We start from the raw sequence: 22,881 nt of genomic DNA, 5'->3' as shown, positions 1-22,881 counted from the left end.
ATACAGACCTTTCGGCCCTCAAAGTTGTTCCGAACATGTCCCTACCTTAGAAATTACTAGGCTTACCTAATAGTCCTCTATTTTTCGAAGCTCCATGTACCTATCCAATGGTCTCTTAAAAGACCCTATCATATCTGCCTCCACCAACGTTGCCGGCAGCCCATTCCACGTACTCACCACTCTGAGTAAAATACTTACCCCTGACATCTCCTCTGTACCTACTCCCCAGCTCCTTAAACCTGTGTCCTCTTGTGGCGACCATTTCAGCCCTAGGAAAAAGCCTCTGACTATCCACATGATCAATACCTCTCATCATCTTATACACCTCTATCAGGTCACCTCTCATCCTCCGTCGCTCCAAGGAAAAAAGGCTGAGTTCACTCAACCTATTCTCATAAGGCATCCTCCCCAATCCAGGCAACATCCTTGTAAATCTCCTCTGCACCTTTTCGATGGCTTCCACATCCTTCCTGTAGTAAGGTGACCAGAACTGAGCACAGTACTCCAAGTGGGGTCTGACCAGGGTCCTATATAGCTGTAACGTTACCTCTCGGCTCTTAAATTCAATTCGATGATTGATGAAGGCCAATACACCATACGCCTTCTTAACAACAGAGTCAACCTGCACAGCTGCTTTGAGTGTCCTATGGACTCAGACCCTCTGATCCTCCACACTGCCAAGAGTCTTACCATTAATACTATATTCTGCCATCATATTTGACCTGTCAAAATGAACCACTTCACACTTATCTGGGTTGAACTCCATCTGCCACTTCTCAGCCCAGTTATGCAACCTACTAATATCCCGCTGTAACCTCTGACAGCCCACCAAACTATCCACAACACCCCCAACCTTTGTGCCATCAGCAAACTTATGATCCCATCCCTCCATTTCCTCATCCAGGTCATTTATAAAAATCACGAAGAGTAAGGGTCCCAGAAGAGCTCTCTGTGGCACTCCTCTGGTCACCGACCTCCATGCAGAATATGACCCGTTTACAACCACGCTTTGCTTTCTGTAGGCATGCCAGTTCTGGATCCACAAAGCAAATAACCCCTTGGATCTCCTGCCTCCTTACTTTCTCAATAAGCCTTGCATAGGGTAATATATCAAATGCCTTGCTGAATTCCATATACACTACATCTACTGCTCTTTCTTCGTCAATGTGTTTAGTCACATCCCCAAAAAATTCAGTCAGGCTCGTAAGGCATGACCTGCCCTTGACAAGGCCCTGCTGACTACTCCTAATCATATTATACCTCTCCCAATGTTCATAAATCCTGCCTCTCAGGATCTTCTCCATCAACTTAACAACCACTGAATTAAGACTCACTGGTATATAATTTCCTGGGTCCCTTTCTTGAATAAAGGAACAACATCCACAATCCTCCAATCCTCTAGAACCTCTCCCATCCCCACTGATGATTCAAAGATCATCGCAAGAGGCTCAGCAATCTCCTCCCTCATCTCCCACAACAGCCTGGGGTACATCTCATCCAGTCGCAGCGACTTATCCAACTTGATGCTTTCCAAAAGCTCCAGCACATCCTCTTTCTTAATACCTACATGCTCAAGCTTTTCAGTCTGCAGCAAGTCTGCACTACAATCACCAAGATTCTTTTCCATAGTGAATACTGAAGTAAAATATTCATTAAGTACCCCTGTTATTTCATCCGGTTCCATACACATTTTCCCACTGTCACACTTAATAGGTCCTATTCTTTCATGTCTTATCCTCTTGCTCTTCACATACTTGGAATGCATTGGGATTTTCCTTAATCCTGCCCGCCAAGGCCTTCTCATGGTCCCTTCTGGCTCTCCTAATTTCCTTTTTAAGCTCCTTCCTGTTAGCCTTATAATCTTCTAGATCCCTAACATTACCTAACTCTCTGAACCTTTTGTAATCATTTCTTTTCTTCTTGACTAGATTTATTACAGCCTTTGTACACCACGGTTCCTATACCCTACCATAACTTCACTATCTCATTGGAACATCCCTTTGCAGAACTCCACACAAATACCCCCTTAATATTTACCACATTTCTTCCGTACTTTTCCCTGAGGAGATCTGTTCCCAACTTAAGCATCCAATTTCCTGCCTGATAGCCTCATAATTCCCCTTACACCAATTAAATGCTTTTCTAAATTGTCTGTTCCTATCTCTCTCCAATGCTGTTGTAAAGGAGATAGAATTATTTGAGAATAAGCAGCCATCAGATGACAAACAGGAAACAACTTCTGTGTCACATGAGTACCAGGCAGCTATCATCTCCTGTAGGGGACAATGTATCCACCTACCACTGATATCCTTTGCTACACAGTCACCGAACTCCTCACCATCATCAGCCCAGGATTCTGACTCGCCCCTGAGTTAAGGAGTGGTGGACCATGCAGAAGGGTCTCAAAGGCAAGATGCTGGAAACCTGAAGTAAAAATAGAAGAAATTTTTCCTCATCTCAGCCCTGAATGGCCAATTCTTCAGTTTGAGACTGTGACCTCTAGTTTCAGAATCCTCAACTAGGGGAACATTAACAAAGGTATCTAATGTTCCAATGAGATTCCCTCCCACTCTCCTGCCAATCAATTCCACACTGGACACATGCAGTATCTCAGAAACCAGTCTGGTGAACCTTCATTTCATTTTTAGAATCTTTTTATTGGTACATAATCTTCTACAGCTATAGAATGATACAAAACTTCAACAGATTAATATGTATACAATTAAAAAAGCTGATTGTAATATATAAAAATTGAAAAAGAAATTTTATATATAGGAAAAAGAAGGAAAAATAAGAACCCCATCTAACTAGGAAAAGAAACCCACTGACTACAAAACAAAAGAAATAAAAACCCATTAGGAATCAACCCTCCCCCTCAGAGCAATACGTTTGACCATCATCTAAATATATAAAGAAAAGGAGTCATCAACCACCAATTCATATTTATAAAAAAGATAATAAAATTGGAAGGAAACCGTATAGAATAATTCAAATTAAATGGTAATATTTGGCAAAAGAACCCCATCTTCTCTCAAAATCAAATCGAGGATCAAAAGTTCTACTTCTAATTTTTTCCAAACTAAGACATAACATTACTTGAAAAAACCATTCAATTAATATAGGGGAAAAGATATCTTTCCATTTTAATAAAACACCCCTTCTTGCCAATAATGTAACAAATACAATTACATGTTGATCTAAAGATGAAATACCCTGAATATGATGCAGAACTATTCCAAATAGAACAGTCAATCTATTAGGTTGTAAATTAATTTTCAGAGCTTTAGAAATTGTAGAAAATAAACATTTCCAAAACAATTTTAATGAAGAACATGACCAGAACATATGTGACAAAGTAGCTACTTCAGTTTTACATCTATCACAGTAGCTGTCTATACTAGGAAGTATTTTAGATAGTCTCTCCTTTTGTTAAATAATAACGATGAACATATTTAAATTGAATTAAACAGTGGTTGGCACATATAGAAGAAGAATTAACATTTTTCAAAATTCGAACCCAATCTTCATTAACAAAGGTCATATTAAGTTCTCTCTCCCAATCTTGTTTAATCTTTAGTGGTAGGTTCTCTTTTTGTAACAAAAATAAATTATAAATTCTGCTAATGGTACCTCGCACTAAAGGATTCAACTTCAAAATGGTATCCAACAAATCAGATTCTTGTAAATATGGAAACTTAGGTAAATATTATTGTAAAAAATGTCTAACCTGAAAATATTGCAAAAAATGTGTATAAGCGAGAGAATATTTGTTAATTAACTCTTCAAAAGTCATCAATCGACCATCACAAAATAAATCTGTAAAAGAATGGATTCCTTTATTTCTACATAGGAGAAAAATGGGGTTGGTTATTGAAGGTTTAAATGAAAAGTTTTGATATAAAAAAACTAGACTACTTAAATTGTTTAAAATTTTAAAAATTGCGAAACTGAACCCAAATCCGTAGGGATTTAAATTTGGAATTTTAGAGAGCTGTAAAGGTAATGGAGCTCCTAATATTGAAGTTAAATGAAATTGTTTAACAGCTTTTAATTCCAAATCAACCCATAATGGTTTTTAGCTCTTATTGAGCCAGTATAACCAAAAACATAATTGTCTAATATTCACAGCCCAATAATAGTCTTAAATTAGGAAGTGCAAGTCCACCATCTTTTTTGGATTTTTGTAAATGATACTTGTTAATTCTTGGTCTCTTATTGTTCCAAATACAGGAAGAAATAAGAGAGTCAATTTGATCAAAAAATTTTTTAGTTAAAAAGATAGGTATATTTTGGAAAATATATAAAAATTTAGGTAAAATCATCATTTTCACAGCATGGATACAACGTATTAAAGAAAGAGTAAGTGGATTCCATCTAGAAAATAGTTGTTTCATGGAGTCTATTAAAAGAACTATATTAGCTTTATAAAGATCTTTATATTTTTTAGTAATTATAATACCTAAATATCTAAATGTATTAACAATCCTAAAAGGAACATCATTAAATATATTGAATGCTCATCATATAGACCTATTTCACTATTAAATGTGGATGCAAAAATTCTTTCTAAAATAATGGCTAATCACTTGGAAAACATTTTAACTAAAAATCATCTCTATAGATCAAACGGGCTTTATTAAAGGCTGTTACTCTTTCTCTAATGTTTGGAGATCGATGAACATTATATATTCACCATTATCTAAGCAACCTCAATGTGTTATCTCTTTTGATGCAGAAAAGGCATTTGATAGAGTTGAGTGGCCATATTTGTTTAAAGTATTAGAAAAATTTGGTTTTGGTAATAATACTAATAGATGGATTCAAATGATTAATAAGAACCCTATTGCCACGGTCATTACTAATAATTACAGGTCTTCTTTTTTTTCACTTTCTCATGGTACTAGACAGGGATGTCCATTAAGCCCTTTACTATCTAATCTTGTATTGGAGCCTTTAGCTATAACATTACATGAAGCCAAAAACATTCATGGTATCTCTACAAAATGGAACCATACATAAGATTTCTCTTTATCAAAAGATGATCTTTTGATTTTTATTTCGAATCTTGAGGAATCAATTCCTAAACTTTTGGAAATACTTAAAGATTTTGGTGAATTTTCAGGATATAAACTTAACTTGAATAGAACTGAAATGTTTCCATTAAATGCTGCTGTTAGTATATATAGTGAACCTTCACTCTACTCCTCCTCAGCAAGTACAGCCAACTCTCACATTCCAGCTGTTTAAGTAAAGAAATTTGCCCTTAGAAAATTCCGTAAGACACAGGAGAAAATTAGGCTATTCAGCCCTTCGTCTGCTCTGCCATCATGACCAACTTAGAATTCACAAATAACCACCGAAAGAAACACGATAGGGTATAAAACTTCATTCTTACAAATTTATGAGTTTAAAAATTAAATAAATGTGCAGAAAAGGTAAAGAGCGATCAGGCCAAAGATCATAGGCTAATGGTGAAGATTGTTATTGAGTGTCCAAAGTTAAACAGTTGAACAAGTGATCAAGACTGGAATTCTGGAATGATTACAGTGCAGGAAGAGACCATTTGCCCATTATGTCCATTACAATATGCCATTGGAACAAGATTTGAAATTTCCTTAAAATATTCTTATTCACGATTTACTGTTTAGTAAACAAAGTACAACTTTTTCACATTTATAGGCAGAAAACTGCTGGAGGATATAATAACTGATTTGTTCTCTGGTTTCCTTCATTGTCACCCAGACCTGGGGAGCCAAGGACAGGAATGTTCCCATGGGTGAGAGTTCATCACTGATCTGCCGTCAGTTTTCTCAGTGAGTCTGCTTCTTCATCATTCAACGTTAATCTATAGGATCTAAAATAGAAAAAAAAGCAAAAAAATTAATAGCAAAGTAGAATGTGATGAACTTTTAAACTTGTAAAAACAGCTGCGCTATCTAAGGTACTGTAAAATGCAAAGTATCATGCTGACAGTTCAGTTACAGGGACTCAGAATGGAGAAAGCTCCTGTACTTCCACTCTAACAGTGCAGTTAGTCCTCCAAGAGGACCAGAACCTTGTCAAGGTTTGGAGGCTTGTGTGCCTCAGTGACCCAGAGAACTATGCTGGCTGGAGTCAAAGCTTTAAGCTTTGGCTCTTGGTAGGGTCGCCCATGCCAAACAGGTCAAAGGGTAGAGGCCAGACTAAGAGTGGTCCACTGGTCCTCCAAGTTCAGGGGTAACAACCCTGACAAGTAAAACAAAACTGTTACAGAAACAGCAATGAAGAATCCTTCTACATCTGAGTGTGATACTATTCCTGAGTCTCCACCTGGGACTTGCATGACTCACAGTAAACCATGCGACCATAAGATATAGGAGCTGAATTAGGCCATTTGGCTCATCAAGTCTGCTCTGCCATTTCATCAGGGCTGATCCATTTTCCTTCTCAGCCCCAGTCTCCTGACCTCTCCCGTATCCCCTCATGCCCCGACCAATCAAGATTCTATCAACCTCTGCCTTAAATATACCCAATCGCTTGGCTTCCATAGCCACCTGTGGAAAGAATTCCACAGATTTGCCACTCTGGCTAAACAAATTCCTCCTCATCTCCATCCAAAAAGAATGCTCCTCTGTTCTGAAGCTGAGTCCTCTGGCTTTAGACTCACCCATCATGGGAAACATACTCTCTACATCCACTCTACCAAGGCCTTTCTACTTTTGATAGTTTTCAATGAGGTCACCCCTCAGTCTTCTCGATTCCAGTGAATATGGCCCAGAGCCATCAAACACTCTTCACGTGACAAGCCATTCAACCCTGCAATCATTTTCATGAACCTCCTTTGAACCCTGAAGTCCCACAATACTCCAAGTGAGGCCTCACCAGCACTTTATAAAGCCTCAACATTACTTCCTTGCTTTTATATTCTAGTCCTCTTGAAACAAATGCTAACATTGCATTTGCCTTCCTCACCACAGACTCAACCTGCAAATTAACCTTTAGGGGATACTGCACAAGGACTCTTAAGTCCCTTTGCACCTCAGATTTTTGAATTTTCACACCATTTAGAAAATAGTCTACCCTTTCATTTCTTCTGCCAAACACTTCCTGACACTGTATTCCATCTGCCACTTCTTTGCCTATACTCCTAATCTGTCTAAGTCCCTCTGTAGCCTCTCTACTTCCTCAAAACTACCTGTTCCTCCGCCTATATTCATATCGCCTGCAAACTTTGCAACAAAGCCATCAATTCCATCATCCAAATCACTGACATTTAATGTAAAAAGAATCAGTCCCAACGCAGACCCCTGTGGGACAGTACTAGTCATTGACAGCCAATCAGAAAATGCTCCCTTTTATCCCACTCTGTGCCTCCTGCCAATCGGCCACTACTTTGCCCATGCTAGTATCTTTCCTGTAATACCATGGACTCTTAAGTTGTTTGGCAGCCTCACGTGTGGTACCTTTTCAAAGGCCATCTGAAAATTCAGAACCACAACATCCAGCAATTCTCCTTTCTCTATCCTGTTTGTTATTTCTTCAAAAAATTTCTTCAGATCTGTCAGGGAAGATTTCCCCTTGAGGAAACCATGCTGACTATGGCCTATTTTATCATGTGCCCCCAAGTATCCCTGGAACACTTCATTAACAATAGACTCCAACACCTTCCCAACCACTGAAGTCAGACTAACCACCTGATTATTTCCTTTCTTCTTCCTCCCTCCCTTCTCAAGGAATGGAGTGACATTTGCAATTTTCCATTCCTCCAGAACCATGTCAGAATCAATTGATCTGACTCTTGAAAGATCATTATTAATGCCTCCACAATCTCTTCAGCCACCTCCTTCAGAACCCTGAGGTGTACACCATCTGGTCCAGCTGCCTTATCTACTTCAGACATTTCAGTTTCCCAAACACCTTTTCTCCAGTAATGGCAACCTCACACACTTCTGCTCTCTGACGCTCTAAGGTAGACACAAAACCGAGCCACCAACACGATGATGGAAGCCCTGAACACCAGCAGAGATGGAGGACCTTCATTACTGCTCTAAACACCAGTGGCATAACAGGCAGTGTGTAAGTAAGTGTTAGCAGCTTCCAACATCACTGTATATGTATATACCTGTCCATGAGTCATGATATTTTACCATAGGACAGTTTAGGAAAGGTTTGCAAGGGTTCCCAATCTTCTTCATGCCATGGATCCCTGCCGTAAGCTGGGGGAGTCCGTCAAGGGCAGGTTGGGGATCTCTGGTTAGAGGAACACACTGCCCAACTGTGGAGCAGCCAGTGATTGTGATGCAGATGCAAATCCACAAGTATTCAACAGGAACGTGGATACCTTAATGGCTGCACCAAATTGTAGTTATATCCCAGCTCTTGTTATGCCCAGGAGCTCTTCACAGTCAATGCAATGCTTCACTGTTAAAACATCAGAAGCACAACAGCCAACTGATGCACAGAAAGCTCCCATAAACTACTAATTGATCACAGGCAAATGACAATGTTTACTGTGTCTGCAGAATGAACACTGTCCACAGCACTGAGGATAATCCTTCTGTTCTCTGACAGATCTTTCCATAAGACCAATAGATACAGGAGATATAGGGCAGCTTGTCCCATCGAGCCTGCTCCACCATTCCATCATGGCAGATTCATTATCCCTCTCAATTCCATTCTCCACGTTACCTTTGATGCCTTTACTAATCAAGAATCTTTCAACCCACTGTCTTGGCCTCCACAGTTGTCTGTGGCAATGAATTCCACAGATTCGCCACCCACTGGTGGAAGAAATTCCTCCTCTTCTCATTCCTACACATTGCCAACCATTACCAACCAAGTACTGATAGCGTGGTTTGAGCCGCTTACATAGAAGACACTGAGATACGTAGGTTTGCTCTTACCCCTGCTTCTTACGTTGCATAATGAATGCAGCGATGATGAGGACAAGGGCCAAGATGATGATGACGCTAATGACCACAACGATGATGACAGTGGTCATGCCTCCGCCGAATCCTGAAATTGAAACAGCGTCTGAGCATAAAACATAGTACAGGAACAGAACCTTCGCGCCGATGGCCAGGGAGGAGAGCCAGCTATTCCGGCACTTCCCTGCAGCAGCGCTCAAAAGCAACCGAACCGCGAGGCACCGATCCACCCCCTCGCCCCCCCCATTGTAGGAACATGAAAGAGAGCAGCAGCGTTTGGCCCTTTGAGACACCCCTCCCGCTCAACGAGATTAAATCGGAGTTTTACATCAAACTGAGCTTTCAGTGAGGTTAACAAAACTGCATTCATTGGCACACAGTGTGGTCACCACATGAGCCCCTATCTCTCACTGGACATTAAAGCAGTTCTCTAGGTAGTTTACACTCACCAATCCTCATAGAGGGATCAGAAATGGACAGAGTGAGCAATTTCAAGTTCCTGGGTGTCAAGATCTTTGAGGACCTGACCTGATCCCAACATATTGATGCAGCTATAAAGAAGGCAAGACAGCAGCTATATTTCTTTAGTAGTTTGGGGAAATTTGGTTTGTCATCTAAAACACCTGAAAACTTCTGCACATGTACCTTGGAGAGCAATCTGACAGGATGCATCACTGTCTCCATGGGGGTGGTAGGGAAGCTACTGCACAGGATTGAAAGAAGCTACAGAAAATTGTAAAATTAGTCAATCCATCATGGGTACTAGCCTCCATAGTATCCAACACAGCTTCAAGGAGTGGTGACTCAGAAAGGCAGCCAGGACATGTCCATCATTAAGGACCCCCACCATCCAGGACATGCCCTCTTCTCACTGTTACCGTCAGGAAGGAGGTACAGAAGCCTGGAGGCGCAGTCAGTGATTCAGGAACAGCTTCTCCCCCTCTGCCAACCAATTCCTAAATGGACATTGAACCCATGAACAGCAAATCTCGGTGGCAGTGTGTTGTATTTGAGCCAATAAAAAGAAAGGAGGTTTAAGCGGAGCGGGCATTGTGTGAGTGGAGCAGTGTTAGGCTGGTCCAACTTTGGCTAACAGGTATGGGCAAGCACAGACACAGGCTCTATGTAAGTTTCTACTATTTTTTTCTGTTAATACATAGCTAATGCTCTGGGGATGAATCCAGGTATAGTGGTATCTTCCTTGTGTGAGATGTGGGAACTTTGGAGGCAGGTACCTTTTAGGAGAGGGAAAGGGAATAGGCAGCCAGCGTGGAGAACCTGTGTGGCCATTCCCCACAATAATAAGTACTCTGCTTTGGATACTGTTGGGGGGTGGGGGTGGGGGGCGAAGCCACAGTGACCAGGTCTCTGGCACTGAATATGGCACTGTGGCTCAGAAGGGAAGGGGGAAGAAGAGGAGTGCAGTAGTAATAGTTAGAGGAGAAGACAGGGGATTCCGTGGATGTGAAAATAAAAATCTGATGGTACTTTGCCTCCTCGGTAACAGGGTCAGGGATGTCTCGATTCAGGTCTACAGCATTCTAAACGGGGAGGGGGAGCAGCCAGAGGTTGTGGTACATAATGATACCAACGACATAGGTAGGAAATGGGAGGAGGTCCTGAAGAGAGAATACAGGAAATTAGATAAAAAGCTGAAAAGCAGTACATCCAGGGTAAACACCAGTGACATGCCAAAAATTCGAGAGTGTCATGGCACAGAAGTGAGTACTGTTGCTATTACTAAGGAGAAGGTGCTTGGGAAGAGGAAAGATCTGAAATTAGATAAATCCCCTGGGCTAGATGGTCAACACCCCAGGGTTCTGAAAGAGGTGGCTGAAGAGATTGTGAAGGAATTAGTAATGATCTTTCAAGAACCACTAGATTCTGGAATGGTTCCAGAGAACTGGCAAACTGTAAAGGTCTCTCCACTCTTTATGAAGGGAGGGAGGCAGAAGAAAGGGTATTATAGACCAGCTAGCCTGACTTCATTGGTGGCAAGATGTTGACGTCAGTTATTAAGGATGAGGTTTTGCGGTACTTAGAAGTACATGATAAATTAAGCCAAAGTCAGCGTGGTTTTCTTACAGGGAAATCTTGCCTTACAGATCTGCTGGAATTCTCTGAGGAAATAACAGGTAGGATCGACAAAGGAGAGTCAGTGGATGTTGTTTATTTTGTTATGAATGTACCATAGCTCTGAGGGGCCGAAGGGTGCGGGGGTAGCCCCCTCCTTTGTGAGAATCGCAAGATCACTATTGAGTCAATTCAGGAGACCCAGGAAATGAGAGAAAGACATGCCGAATCCACAAGGCGTTGAAATGTGCCTTGGCCTCTGAGAGGCGGACCCATTGATGCCGGCTATTGTCTCTTGGAGACGGACTTGTGTATTGCATCCTGGATGATGCATCGACGCCCCAGGCAATGAACCAAGGATGAGGTTGGTGGAGGGATTGCATCGTCCCCAACCTGATTGACACCTGAGACCCTGTGAGTCAGGATAAAAAGAGGGTCTGTGGGAACAGCCCCTCAGACGCACCAGAAGACACACTAGAAATCCTGTGACAGCATTTAAGAGCGATAGCCGGTGGGGGCTCGTGTGCGTCCTTCCCTTGCCTGGGATTGGCAGCCTCACCACGGAAGAACGGCTTTAGCTAAAGGAGAGGCCACAAGTGAACGGCCACCCCCAACGAGTCTCCGACGGATCGAACTCATAAAGGTTGGAAAACCCGCAGGGTAACTGTTCCCATTCTATTCCTATTTCTCTCTCTCTCCAACAAAGTGCAACACAGTGACAACCAAAAGACGGCAGCTTGTGGAACTGCAGTGAACTGTACATTTCCATTGGACAATTCATTATCCCCTTGACAACGATAGAGCTTATTTCTTATTGATTATTATTATACCCGCAGCTTTAGATTTAGTATTGACAACGTGTATTATCTGTATGTTTGCATTGATATTATTTTTGTGAATCTTTACTAATAAATACTGTTAAAATTAGTACCATCAAACTTCAACGGACCTCTCTATCTTTGCTGGTAAGTGACCCAGTTACGGGGTACGTAACAATTTCGATTTTCAGGTCTCTAACCAGGTGCTGCACATGAGACTGCTTAACAAGATAAGAGCCCATGGTAGTAGAGGAAAAGTACTAGCATGGATAGAAGGCTGCTGCAGGCGGGAAGTCAATAAAGGGGGTCTTTTCTGGTTGGTTGCCAGTGACTAGTGGTGTTCCACAGGGGTAGGTGTTTGGACCACTTCTTTTCACATGAAATGTGAATGATTTGGATGATGAAATTAATGGCTTTGTGACCAAGTTTACAGATGATATGAAGATAGGTGGAGGGGCAAGTAGTGCTGAGGAAGCAGGGCATCTACAGAAGGACTTAGACAGATTGAGAGAATGGACAACGTGCCAGATGGAATGTAGTGTAAGGTCATGCACTTTGGTAGAAGGAATAAAGGCACAGGCTGTTTTCAAAGCGGGGAGAAAATTAAAAATCAGAGGTGCAAAGGAACTTGGGAGTCCTTGTTCAGGATTCCATAACGGTTAATTTGCAGACTGAGTCGGTGGTGAGGAAGGCAAACACAATGCTAACATTCATTTCGAGAGGATCAGAATATAAGAGCAAGAATGTAATGCTGAGGCTTTTGAATGCATTGGTCAGACCGGCACTTGATAGATTCCACCAGACCCTGAGGATTTACCCAATACTTTCTCAATACTCTCAACATGTCCAGTTTCTTAATATTTAGCCCCAAACTATTAACATACCCTCTCTGACTTCACTCTCATCCATGTCCTCCTTGGTGAATACCTAGGCAAAATACTCATTAAAAACCTGCTTCCTTTACTCAGTGATAGACACTAACCTCCCCACCATCAAGGACATCTTCAAAAGGTGATGGCTCAAGAAAGCAGCATCCACCAAGAAGGACCCCAGCACCCAGAACAGGCCCTTTTCTCATTGCTACCGTCAGGAAGGAGCTACAAGAGCCTGAAGACACACACAAATTGTTTAAGGAGCAAATTCTTCCCCTCTGTTATCAGATTTCTGACAGACGTTGAACCCATGAACACTACCTCACTATTTTTGCTTTCTTTCTGCACTACATATTTATATTTATAATTTATTTTTATTGTTGTTTATTTATTTAGCGATCAAGTGCAGAATAGGCCCTTCTGGGCCTTTGAGCCACACTGCCTCAGCAACCCCCAACAAACCCGATTAACCCTCACCTAATCACGGGACAATTTACAATGACCAGTTAACCCACCCAATACGTCTTTGGACTGTGGGAGGAAACCAGAGCACCTGGAGGAAACGCGCATTGTCACTGGGAGAACGTACAAACTCCTTACAGGCTGCTGCGGGAATTGAACCCAGCTTGCTGGGTCCTGCAGGTGAAATCAGTATTAATCTGACAAAGCAACGGACACATGGCAGAAGATTATATGAAACACCTCTCCTTGTGTCAGACGTAATTGCCCTGGAAAAAACACAGCACGGTAGCATAGCAGTTAGCATAACACTTTACAGCGCCGATGAATGGGATTCCATTCTGCCACGGTCTATAAGAAGTTTGTCCTTTTGCCCCACAACAGCGTGCATTGCCCCACACTGTTCTGGTTTCCTCCCACAGTCCAACAACATACGGGTCAGTGTCAGTGAGTTGTGGGCACTGGAACCACGGCGACACTTGTGTGCTGCCCCCAGCACAATCCTCGGACGGTGTTGTTTATTTACAACACATTTTGCTGTACGGTTCAATGTACAAACAAAGATAATCTTTTATATACTGGCCAAGACGTGATGAAGAGCAACTAATTTACAGGTACAAGTACATAGATATCTAGTTACCAGCCAGAACTCCCAATGGTGCTATCACTTCAGGCTCCTGGATTACTGCATTGTATACGACAAAGGTGCCTGAAACATAAGGCAAAAAGAAACAGTAAGAGATAAGCACCCTGTTTCTCTCACCCTCCCCTCCTCTTCAGTCCCTTCCAGGAGGAACTCGTCTCTCCAGCGTCAAGGGCATCTTCGAAAGGCGGCATCCATCATCAAGGACCCCATCACCAGGACATGCCCTCTTCTCACTGCTGCCATTAAGGTGGGGGTACAAGAGCCTGAAGGCACACACACCACCATCAACACTACCTTCACCCACATCTCCTCCATTTCACACACATCTGCTTTAACCCCGTCCTCCCCCTGTAATACCAGGGACAGAGTACCTCTTGTTCTCACTCACCACTTCATTAACCTCCATGTCCTGCAGATAATTCTCCAAAACTTCTGCCATCTCTGACAGGATCCCACCACCAACCACATATTTCCCTCCCCCACCCCCCAGCCCTCCTGACTTCCCACTTTCCACAGGGATTGTTCCCTACATGACTCCCTTGTCCATTCATCTCTCCCCACTGATCCCCCTCCTGGTACTTAACCTTGCAAGAAGAACAAGTGTCACACCTACTCCTACACCTCCTCCCTCACTACCATTCAGAGCCTCAAACAGTCCTTCCAGGTGAGGCACCACATCGCCTGTGAGTCTGTTGGGCTCACCTACAGTATCCAGAGCTTCTGGTGTGGACTTCCTTACATTCAGAGGGACTTCCTTACATTCAGAGGCTATGCCCTCTGGTCCTGGACTCCCCCACTACAGCAATCATTCTGAGTGGCAGACCTCAAGGGCACAGATAATTCACATTGGAAATTTGCATTCTCTGCCTTGCTGGCTTCACTAGTTATTTTTATTGGAAGAGATGTTCTGGGTGAAATTTGAAGATCTACTGGCAGGAACCCTGTGAAAAATGAAATGAGCACCATCCCAGGTCAATAATGTAGGTAAACTCCAGAACTCCACACATCCACCCAGCGTTCACTGTCCCCACCGGTGTTTTCATCAACAGCACCCACACAACCAGTGACCAGTTGCCACCATTCAACACCTGGGCTACATCACCTGTACAGTTTGGAGGGGGGTGACTCCAGGCCCCAGTATCCATGCACTGAATGGTCTCTTGACCGGTCAAGGTATATCCCTTGTCACAGGAATAATTCGCCTCGGCCCCGTACGGCCACTCCACTCCCTCAGTAACCCTGCCATTGTTGATTGTCGGTGGATGATCACACTTTATTTCTGTAAAACAGAGAGTGGAACTGTCATCACCAGTGGTTACAGGCAGGAGTGAGCAGGGAGGTGAGACAAGTGTCCGTCCTGACTGAGAACAAACAGATTGATGAGGGTCAGTTGGAGTGTTTACTCCAGCCGGTCACTCCCAGCGGTCACTCCCAGTGGTCACTTCAGGCAGTCAGATGCAGTAGATGCCAGCGGTGATCATGAGGTGGATGCTCCTGTGAGGAGGGAGCTGGTTGTTCTGGTGAGGGAGGTCCCACCCTGCAGGAACCCCTCCTGCACCCCACAATTCAATCCCACACTTCAGTTGCTGAGAGCTCCCATCGGTCTCTCTCGAGTTAGTGCCCCAGGGATTAGATGTTAAACTCTGAGACGGATTTGGAGCACAGGAAAACTGTTTTGGTCCCCAAAACATCTCCTTGACAACGCCAAAAGGCTCAGTAAGTCAAGTCAGGTCGAGTTTATTGCCATTTAACTACTTACATGTATTCTGTCAAACGAGACAACTTTTCTCCGAACCAGGGTGTAAAACACAGTGGTACACTTAACACACAATAACTTATGAAAGTAAGGATAAAATATAGAGATGAATCCTGAATAAGTAAGCAAACTAAAGTATATAAATATTGTAAGGTACAGAATAGATTAACCAGTCACACTTTGAATGCGATGTGATAGGAAGTTCAGAAGCCCAATGGCCTGAGAGAAGGAACAGTTTCCCACCCGTTCGTGTTTTTATGCATTGGTCTCCTCCCTGATGTAGGAAGTCAAAGAGGATGCTGGATGGATGTCTGGGATCCTTGATAATACTAAAGGCCCTGCATACTTAGTGCTCCTGATAAATGTCCCCGATAGATGGTAGGTGGACCCAGGGCCAGATTAACCTAGCAGCTAAAGTAGCATATGCTACAGGCCCTGCATTTTCGAGGGGATTTGTGTAGAGAGTCTGACAGTGGGCTTGGACCAGCTGTGCTACGGAGACCTTTCTTCCTGTACAAACCCTTGACAATCACCTGTACGGCTTGGAGGTGGGTGACTCCAGGCCCCGGTACCCATCCTGTGAGTGGTCTCTTGATCAGTCAAGATATTACTTTCGTCATTGGGATAATTCTCCTTGTCCCCGTACGTCCGCTCTTCTCCCTCAGTCACAGTGCCATTTCTGGTTGGCGGTGGATCCTTTATTTCTGTAAAACAGAGAGTGGAACTGTCATCACCAGTGGTTACAGGCAGGAGTGAGCAGGGAACTGAGACAAGCCTCCGTCCACCCTGAAACTGACCGAGAGCAAACTGATTTATGATTGTCACTTGGAGTGTTTATTCCAGCCAGTCACACTCAGTGGTCACTCCCCAAGGTCAATTCCACTAATCACTCTCAGCTATCCCTTCCAGTGGTCATTCCCAGATGTTAATCCCAGCAGTCATTCCTGGAGACCATTCCCAACAGTTACTCCTGGTGGACACTCGCAGTGGTCACGCTGATGGTCATGTCCAGCAATTACCGAGACAACTCTTGACATCCAAATTTGATCCTGAGAAACTTAGGACACGCCTCAAAGCATCCTGTCAGCTACAGGGAGCTGCTACAATCCCTCTCCCCAACTCCCAGCAACCCCTACCCTTTCCTTTTTCAACAGGTGCTGGAATCAAGAAGATCGAAGGGATTCGGACCGAACGTCAACAATGGGGATTGGTGTAGAGAGACTGACAGTGGGCTTGGACCAGCAGTGCTACGGAGACCTTTCTTCCTGTACAAAGCCTTGACAATCACCTGTACGGCTTGGAGGTGGGTGACTCCAGGCCCCGGTACCCATCCTGTGAGTGGTCTCTTGATCGGTCAAGATATTACCTTCGTCATTGGGATAATTCTCCTTGTCCCCGTACGGCTGCTCCTCCCCCTCAGTCACAGTGCCATTGCTGGTTGTCGGTGGATCCTTTATTTCTGTAAAACAGAGAGTGGAACTGTCATCACCAGTGGTTACAGGCAGGAGTGAGCAGGGAGGTGAGACAAGTGTCCGTCCTGACTGAGAACAAACAGATTGATGAGGGTCAGTTGGAGTGTTTATTCCAGCCGGTCACTCTCAGCGGTCACTCCCAGTGGTCACTTCAGGCAGTCAGATGCAGTGGATGCCAGCGGTGATCGTGAGGTGGAGGCTCCTGTGAGGAGTGAGCTGGTTGTTCTGGTGAGGGAGGTCCCACCCTGCAGGGACCCCTCCTGCACCCCACAATTCAATCCCACACCTCAATTGCTGGATCTTTGGTGGGAGCTCCCATCGGTCTCTCTCGAGTTAGTGCCCCAGGGATTAGATGTTAAACTCTGAGAGGGATTTGGAGCACAGGAAAACTGTTTTGGTCACCAACACATCTCCTTGACAACGCCAAAAGGCTCAGTAAGTCAAGTCAGGTCGAGTTTATTGCCATTTAACTACTTACATGTATTCTGTCAAACGAGACAACTTTTCTCCGAACCAGGGTGTAAAACACAATGTAACACGTAACACACAATAACTTATGAAAGTAAGGATAAAATATAGAGATGAATCCTGAATAAGTAAGCAAACTAAAGTATATAAATATTGTAAGGTACGGAATAGATTAACCAGTCACACTTTGAATGCGATGTGATAGGAAGTTCAGAAGCCCAATGGCCTGAGAGAAGGAACAGTTTCCCACCCGTTCGTGTTTTTATGCATTGGTCTCCTCCCTGATGTAGGAAGTCAAAGAGGATGCTGAATGGATGTCTGGGATCCTTGATAATACTAAGGGCCCTGCATACTCAGTGCTCCTGATAAATGTCCCCGATAGATGGTAGGTGGACCCAGGGCCGGATTAACCGAGCAGCTAAAGTAGCATATGCTACGGGCCCCGCATTTTCGAGGGGATTAGTGTAGAGAGTCTGACAATGGGCTTGGACCAGGTGTGCTACGGAGACCTTTCTTCCTGTACAAAGCCTTGACAATCACCTGTACTGCTTGGAGGTGGGTGACTCCAGGCCCCGGTGCCCATCCTGTGAGTGGTCTCTTGATCGGTCAAGATATTACCTTCGTCTTTGGGATAATCCTCCTCGTCCCCGTACGTCCGCTCCTCTCCCTCAGTCACAGTGCCATTGCTGGTTGGCGGTGGATCCTTTATTTCTGTAAAACAGAGAGTGGAACTGTCATCACCAGTGGTTACAGGCAGGAGTGAGCAGGGAGGTGAGACAAGTGTCCGTCCTGACTGAGAACAAACAGATTGATGAGGGTCAGTTGGAGTGTTTACTCCAGCCAGTCACTCTCAGCGGTCACTCCCAGTGGTCACTTCAGGCAGTCAGATGCAGTGGATGCCAGCGGTGATCGTGAGGTGGAGGCTCCTGTGAGGAGTGAGCTGGTTGTTCTGGTGAGGGAGGTCCCACCCTGCAGGAACCCCTCCTGCAGCCCACAATTCAATCCCACACTTCAGTTGCTGGGTCTTTGGTGGGAGCTCCCATCAGTCTCTCTCGAGTTAGTGCCCCAGGGATTAGATGTTAAACTCTGAGAGGGATTTGGAGCACAGGAAAACTGTTTTGGTCCCAAACACATCTCCTTGACAACGCCTGAAGACTCAGTAAGTCAAGTCAGGTCAAGTTTAATGCCATTTAACTACATACACATATTCTGTCAAACGAGACATTTCTCCGAACCAGGGTGTAAAACACAGTGGTACGCGTAAAACACAATAACTTTTGAAAGTAAGGGATGCTGGATGGATGTGTGGGATCATTGATAATACTAAGGGCCCTGCAAACTCAGCGCTCCTGATAAAAGCCCCCGATAGATGGTAGGGTGACCCCTGTGATCCTCTCAGCCATTCCTACAGTCCTTTGTAGGGACTTCCAGTCCGATGCTCAGCTGCTCCCACACCAGATAGAGATGCAAAGTGGCAGGACTCTCTTGATGTCCAATGTCTCACCCACTCCCTCGAAGATTCAAAGTATGTATACAGAATACAACCTGAGGTTCATCCTCCCGCAGGCAGTCACGAAACACAGAAACACCAAGGACAACGTTGCCTCTGAAGAGTGCACCTCTGCACGCACACACATCTTTTGCTATAGGGCACAAAGGAATTTAAACTGCACACTATACTGGTAATCAAATTTACTTTGAACTTTGAAATATCACAGGCTGAGTGAAACATAGAAACATATAAAACCTACAGCACAATACAAGCCGTTCAGCTCACAAAGTTGTGCCGAACACATCCCTACCTTAATAATTATTAGGCTTACCTATAGCCCTCTATTTTACTAACCTCCATGTACCTATCTAAAAGTTTCTTAAAAGACCCTATCATATCCGCCTCCACCACCATTGCCGACAGCCCATTCCACGCATTCACCACTCTCTGAGCAAAAAACTTACCCTGACATCTCCTCTGTACCTACTCCCCAGCACCTTAAACCTGTGTCCTCCTGTGGCAACCATTTCAGCCCTGGGAAAAATCCTCTGACTATCCACACGAACAATGCCTCTCATCATCATATACACCTCTGTCAGGTTACCTCTTATCCACTGTCGCTCCAAGCAGAAAAGGCAGAGTTCACTCAACCTATTCTCATAAGGTACACTCCCCAATCCAGGCAACATCCTTGTAAATCTCCTCTGCACCCTTTCTATGGTTTCCACATCCTTTCTGTAGTGAGGCGACCAGAACTGAGCACAGTACTCCAAATGGGGTCTGAGCAGGTTCCTATATAGTCGCAATATTACCTCTGGGCTCATAAATTCAATTCCACGATTGATGTAGGCCAATACACCATACACCTTCTTAACCACTGAGTCAACTTGTGCAGCTGCTTTGAGCGTCCCATGGACTCAGACCCCAAGATCCCTCTGATCCTCCACACTGCCAAGAGCCTTACAATTAACACTATATTCTGCCATCATATTTGACCCATCAAAATAAACCACTTCACACGTATATGGGTTGAACTCCGACTGCCACATCTCAACCCAGTTTTGCATCCTATCAATGTCCCGCTGGAACCTCTGACAGCCCACCACACTATCCACAACACCTCCAACCTTTGTGTCATCAGCACACTTACTAACCCATCCCTCCACTTCCTCATTCAGCACATTTATAAATATCACAAAGAGTAAGGGTCCCAGAACAGATGCCTGAGGCACACCACTGGTCACTGACCTCCATGCAGAATATGACCCATCTACAACCACTCTGGATCTACAAAGCAATGTCCCCTTGGATCCCATGCCTCCTGACTTTCTCAATAAGCCTTGCATGGGGTACCTTATCAAATGTCTTGTTGAAATCAATATACTCTACACAATACTGTTCTTCCTTCATCAATGTGTTTAGACACAACCTCAAAAATTTCAATCAGGCTCGTAAGGCACGACCTGCCCTTCACAAAGCCATGAGGACTACTCCTAATCATATTATACCTCTCCAAATGTTCATAAATCCTCCATCTCAGGATCTTCTCCATCAACTTACCAACCACTGAGGTAAGATTCACTGGTCTATAATTTCCTGGGCTATCTCTACTCCCTTTCTTGAATAATGGAACAACATCCGCAACCCTCCAATCCTCCGGAACATCTCCTGTCCCCATTGATGTTGTAAAGTTCATCGCCAGAGGCTCAGCAATCTCCTCCCTCACCTCCCACATCTCCCACAGCAGCCTGGGTTACATTTCGTCCGGTCCCGGCAACTTATCTAACTTGATGCTTTCCAAAAGCTCCAGCACATCCTCTTTCTTAATATCTACATGCTCGGGCTTTTCAGTCTGCTGCAAATCATCACTACAATCACTAAGGTCCTTTTCCATTGTGAATAATTTCCTTCTTAAGCTCCTTCCTAGTAGCCTTATAATCTTCTAGATCTCCAACATTACCTAGCTCTCTGAACCTTTTGTAAGCTTTTCTTTTCTTCTTGACTAGATTTATTACAGCCTTTGTACACCACGGTTCCTGTACCCTACCATAACTTCACTGTCTCATTGGAACGTACCTATCCAGAGCTCGACACAAATATGCCCTGAATATTTGCCAAATTTCTTCTGTACTTTTCCCTGAGAACATCTGTTTCCAATTTAAGCCTCCAATTTTCTGCCTAAAAGCTTCATAATTCCCCTTATTCCAATTAAACACTTTTCTAACCAGTCTGTTCCTATTTCTCCAATATTATTGTAAAGGAGATAGAATTACGATCACTATCTCCAAAATGCTCTCCCATTGAGAGATCTGACACCTGACCAGGTTCATTTCCCAATACCAAATCAAGTACAGCCTCTCCCCTTGTAGACTTATCTACGTACTGTGTCAAGAAACCTTCCTGAACACACCTAACAAACTCCACCCCATCTAAACCCCTTGATCTAGGGAGATGCCAGTCGATATTTGGGAAATTAAAATCTCCCATCATGAACACTCTGTTATTATTACACCTTTCCAGGATCTGTTTCCCTATCTGCTCCTCAATATCACTGTTACTATCAGGCGGCCTATAAAAAACACCCAGTAAAGTTATTGACCCCTTCCTGTTCCTAACCTCCACCCACAGAGACTCCGTAGACAATCCCTCAATGGCGTCCACCTTTTCTGCAGCTGTGACACTATCTCTGATCAACAGTGCCACACCCCCACCTCTTCTGCCTGCCTCCCTTCCTTTATGAAACATGTAAATCCCAGCACTTGAAGTAACCATTCCTGTCCTTGGGCCATCTAAGTCTCTGTAATGGCCACCACATCATATCTCCAAGTACTGATCCATGCTCTAAGCTCATCCACTTTGTTCACAATACTCCTTGCATTAAAAGATACATCTCAAGCCTTCGATCTGAGTGCGTCCCTTCTCTATCACCTGCCTATCCTCCTTCTCACACTGCCTACAAGCTTTCTCTATTTCTGAGCCAACCTCCCCTTCCCCAGTCTCTTCAGTTTGGTTCCTACCTCCCAACAATTGTAGTTTAAACTCTCCCTAGCAAACCTCCCCGCCAGGATATTGGTCCCCCCGGGATTCAAGTGCAACCCGTCCTTTTTGTACAGGTCACACCTGCCCCAAAAGAGATCCCAATGATCCAAAATCTGAACCTCTGCCCCCTGCTCCAATCCCTCAGCCACGCATTTATCCTCCACCTCATCCTATTCCTATTCTCACTGTCACGTGGCACAGACAATAATCCAGAGATTACTACCTTTGCAGTCCTGTTTCTTAACTTCCTTCCGAACTCCCTGTAATCTTTTTTCAGGACCTCTACCCTTTTCCTACCGATGTCATTGGTACCAATATGTACCATGACCTCTGGGTATTCTCCCTCCCACTGCAGGATATCTTGGATGTGATCTGAAACATCCAGACCCTGGCACCTGGGAGGGAAACTACCATCCGAATTTCTTTCCTGCGTCCACAGAATCGCGTGTCTGACCCCCTGACTATAGAGTCCCCTATCACTACTTCCTTCCTCTTCCCTTCCCTACGCTTCTGAGCCACAGGGCCAGAATCTGTGCCAGAGGCACGGCCATTGCTGCTTCCCCCAGGTAGGCTGTCCCTCGAACGGTAGTCAAACAGGAGTACTTATTGTCAAGGGTACAGCCACAGGGGTACTCCCTCGTACCTGACTCTTCCCCTTCCCCCTCCTAAAGTTCATCTGCACTGCGTTCAGTATTATATTGCATCCTTCCTATAGCGGGGCAACCAGAACCACATGCAATATTCCAGATGTGGCCTGACCAGGCTTTTATAAAGTTGGAAGATTTTTCAACTCAATCCCTTGACTAATAAAACTAACCATTCCATAAACCCTTCTTAACCACCCTATCTACTTGAGTAGCCACTTTCAAGGAGCTATGAG

General features: G+C 44.1%; 1 protein-coding gene across 10 annotated transcripts in view; it reads right to left on the bottom strand.

Annotated features, from left to right (window-relative positions):
- Nucleotides 1-2,636: 2,636 nt before the first annotated feature.
- Nucleotides 2,637-22,881, bottom strand: part of LOC140717387 (CUB and sushi domain-containing protein 3-like) — a 33,752-nt gene continuing 13,507 nt past the window's right edge. For 2 of the 10 annotated variants that reach the window (XM_073030926.1, XM_073030923.1), the window contains 7 exons: nucleotides 18,011-18,181; nucleotides 16,819-16,989; nucleotides 16,064-16,234; nucleotides 14,877-15,053; nucleotides 13,769-13,837; nucleotides 8,883-8,994; nucleotides 2,637-5,854 (listed from right to left, as the gene is read on the bottom strand). In XM_073030926.1, the coding sequence (XP_072887027.1) occupies nucleotides 5,788-5,854; nucleotides 8,883-8,994; nucleotides 13,769-13,837; nucleotides 14,877-15,053; nucleotides 16,064-16,234; nucleotides 16,819-16,989; nucleotides 18,011-18,181 (938 nt within the window). In that variant the 3' untranslated portion in view covers nucleotides 2,637-5,787. The remainder of the gene's footprint in view (nucleotides 5,855-8,882; nucleotides 8,995-13,768; nucleotides 13,838-14,876; nucleotides 15,054-16,063; nucleotides 16,235-16,818; nucleotides 16,990-18,010; nucleotides 18,182-22,881) is intronic. The other 8 variants (XM_073030930.1, XM_073030924.1, XM_073030925.1 and 5 more) reach the window with 7 other exon arrangements.

The sequence above is a fragment of the Hemitrygon akajei genome, chromosome 27, assembly GCF_048418815.1.
Source record: "Hemitrygon akajei chromosome 27, sHemAka1.3, whole genome shotgun sequence".
Classification (NCBI taxonomy): Eukaryota; Metazoa; Chordata; class Chondrichthyes; order Myliobatiformes; family Dasyatidae; genus Hemitrygon; species Hemitrygon akajei.
This window is presented reverse-complemented; position numbering and strand designations above follow the sequence as displayed.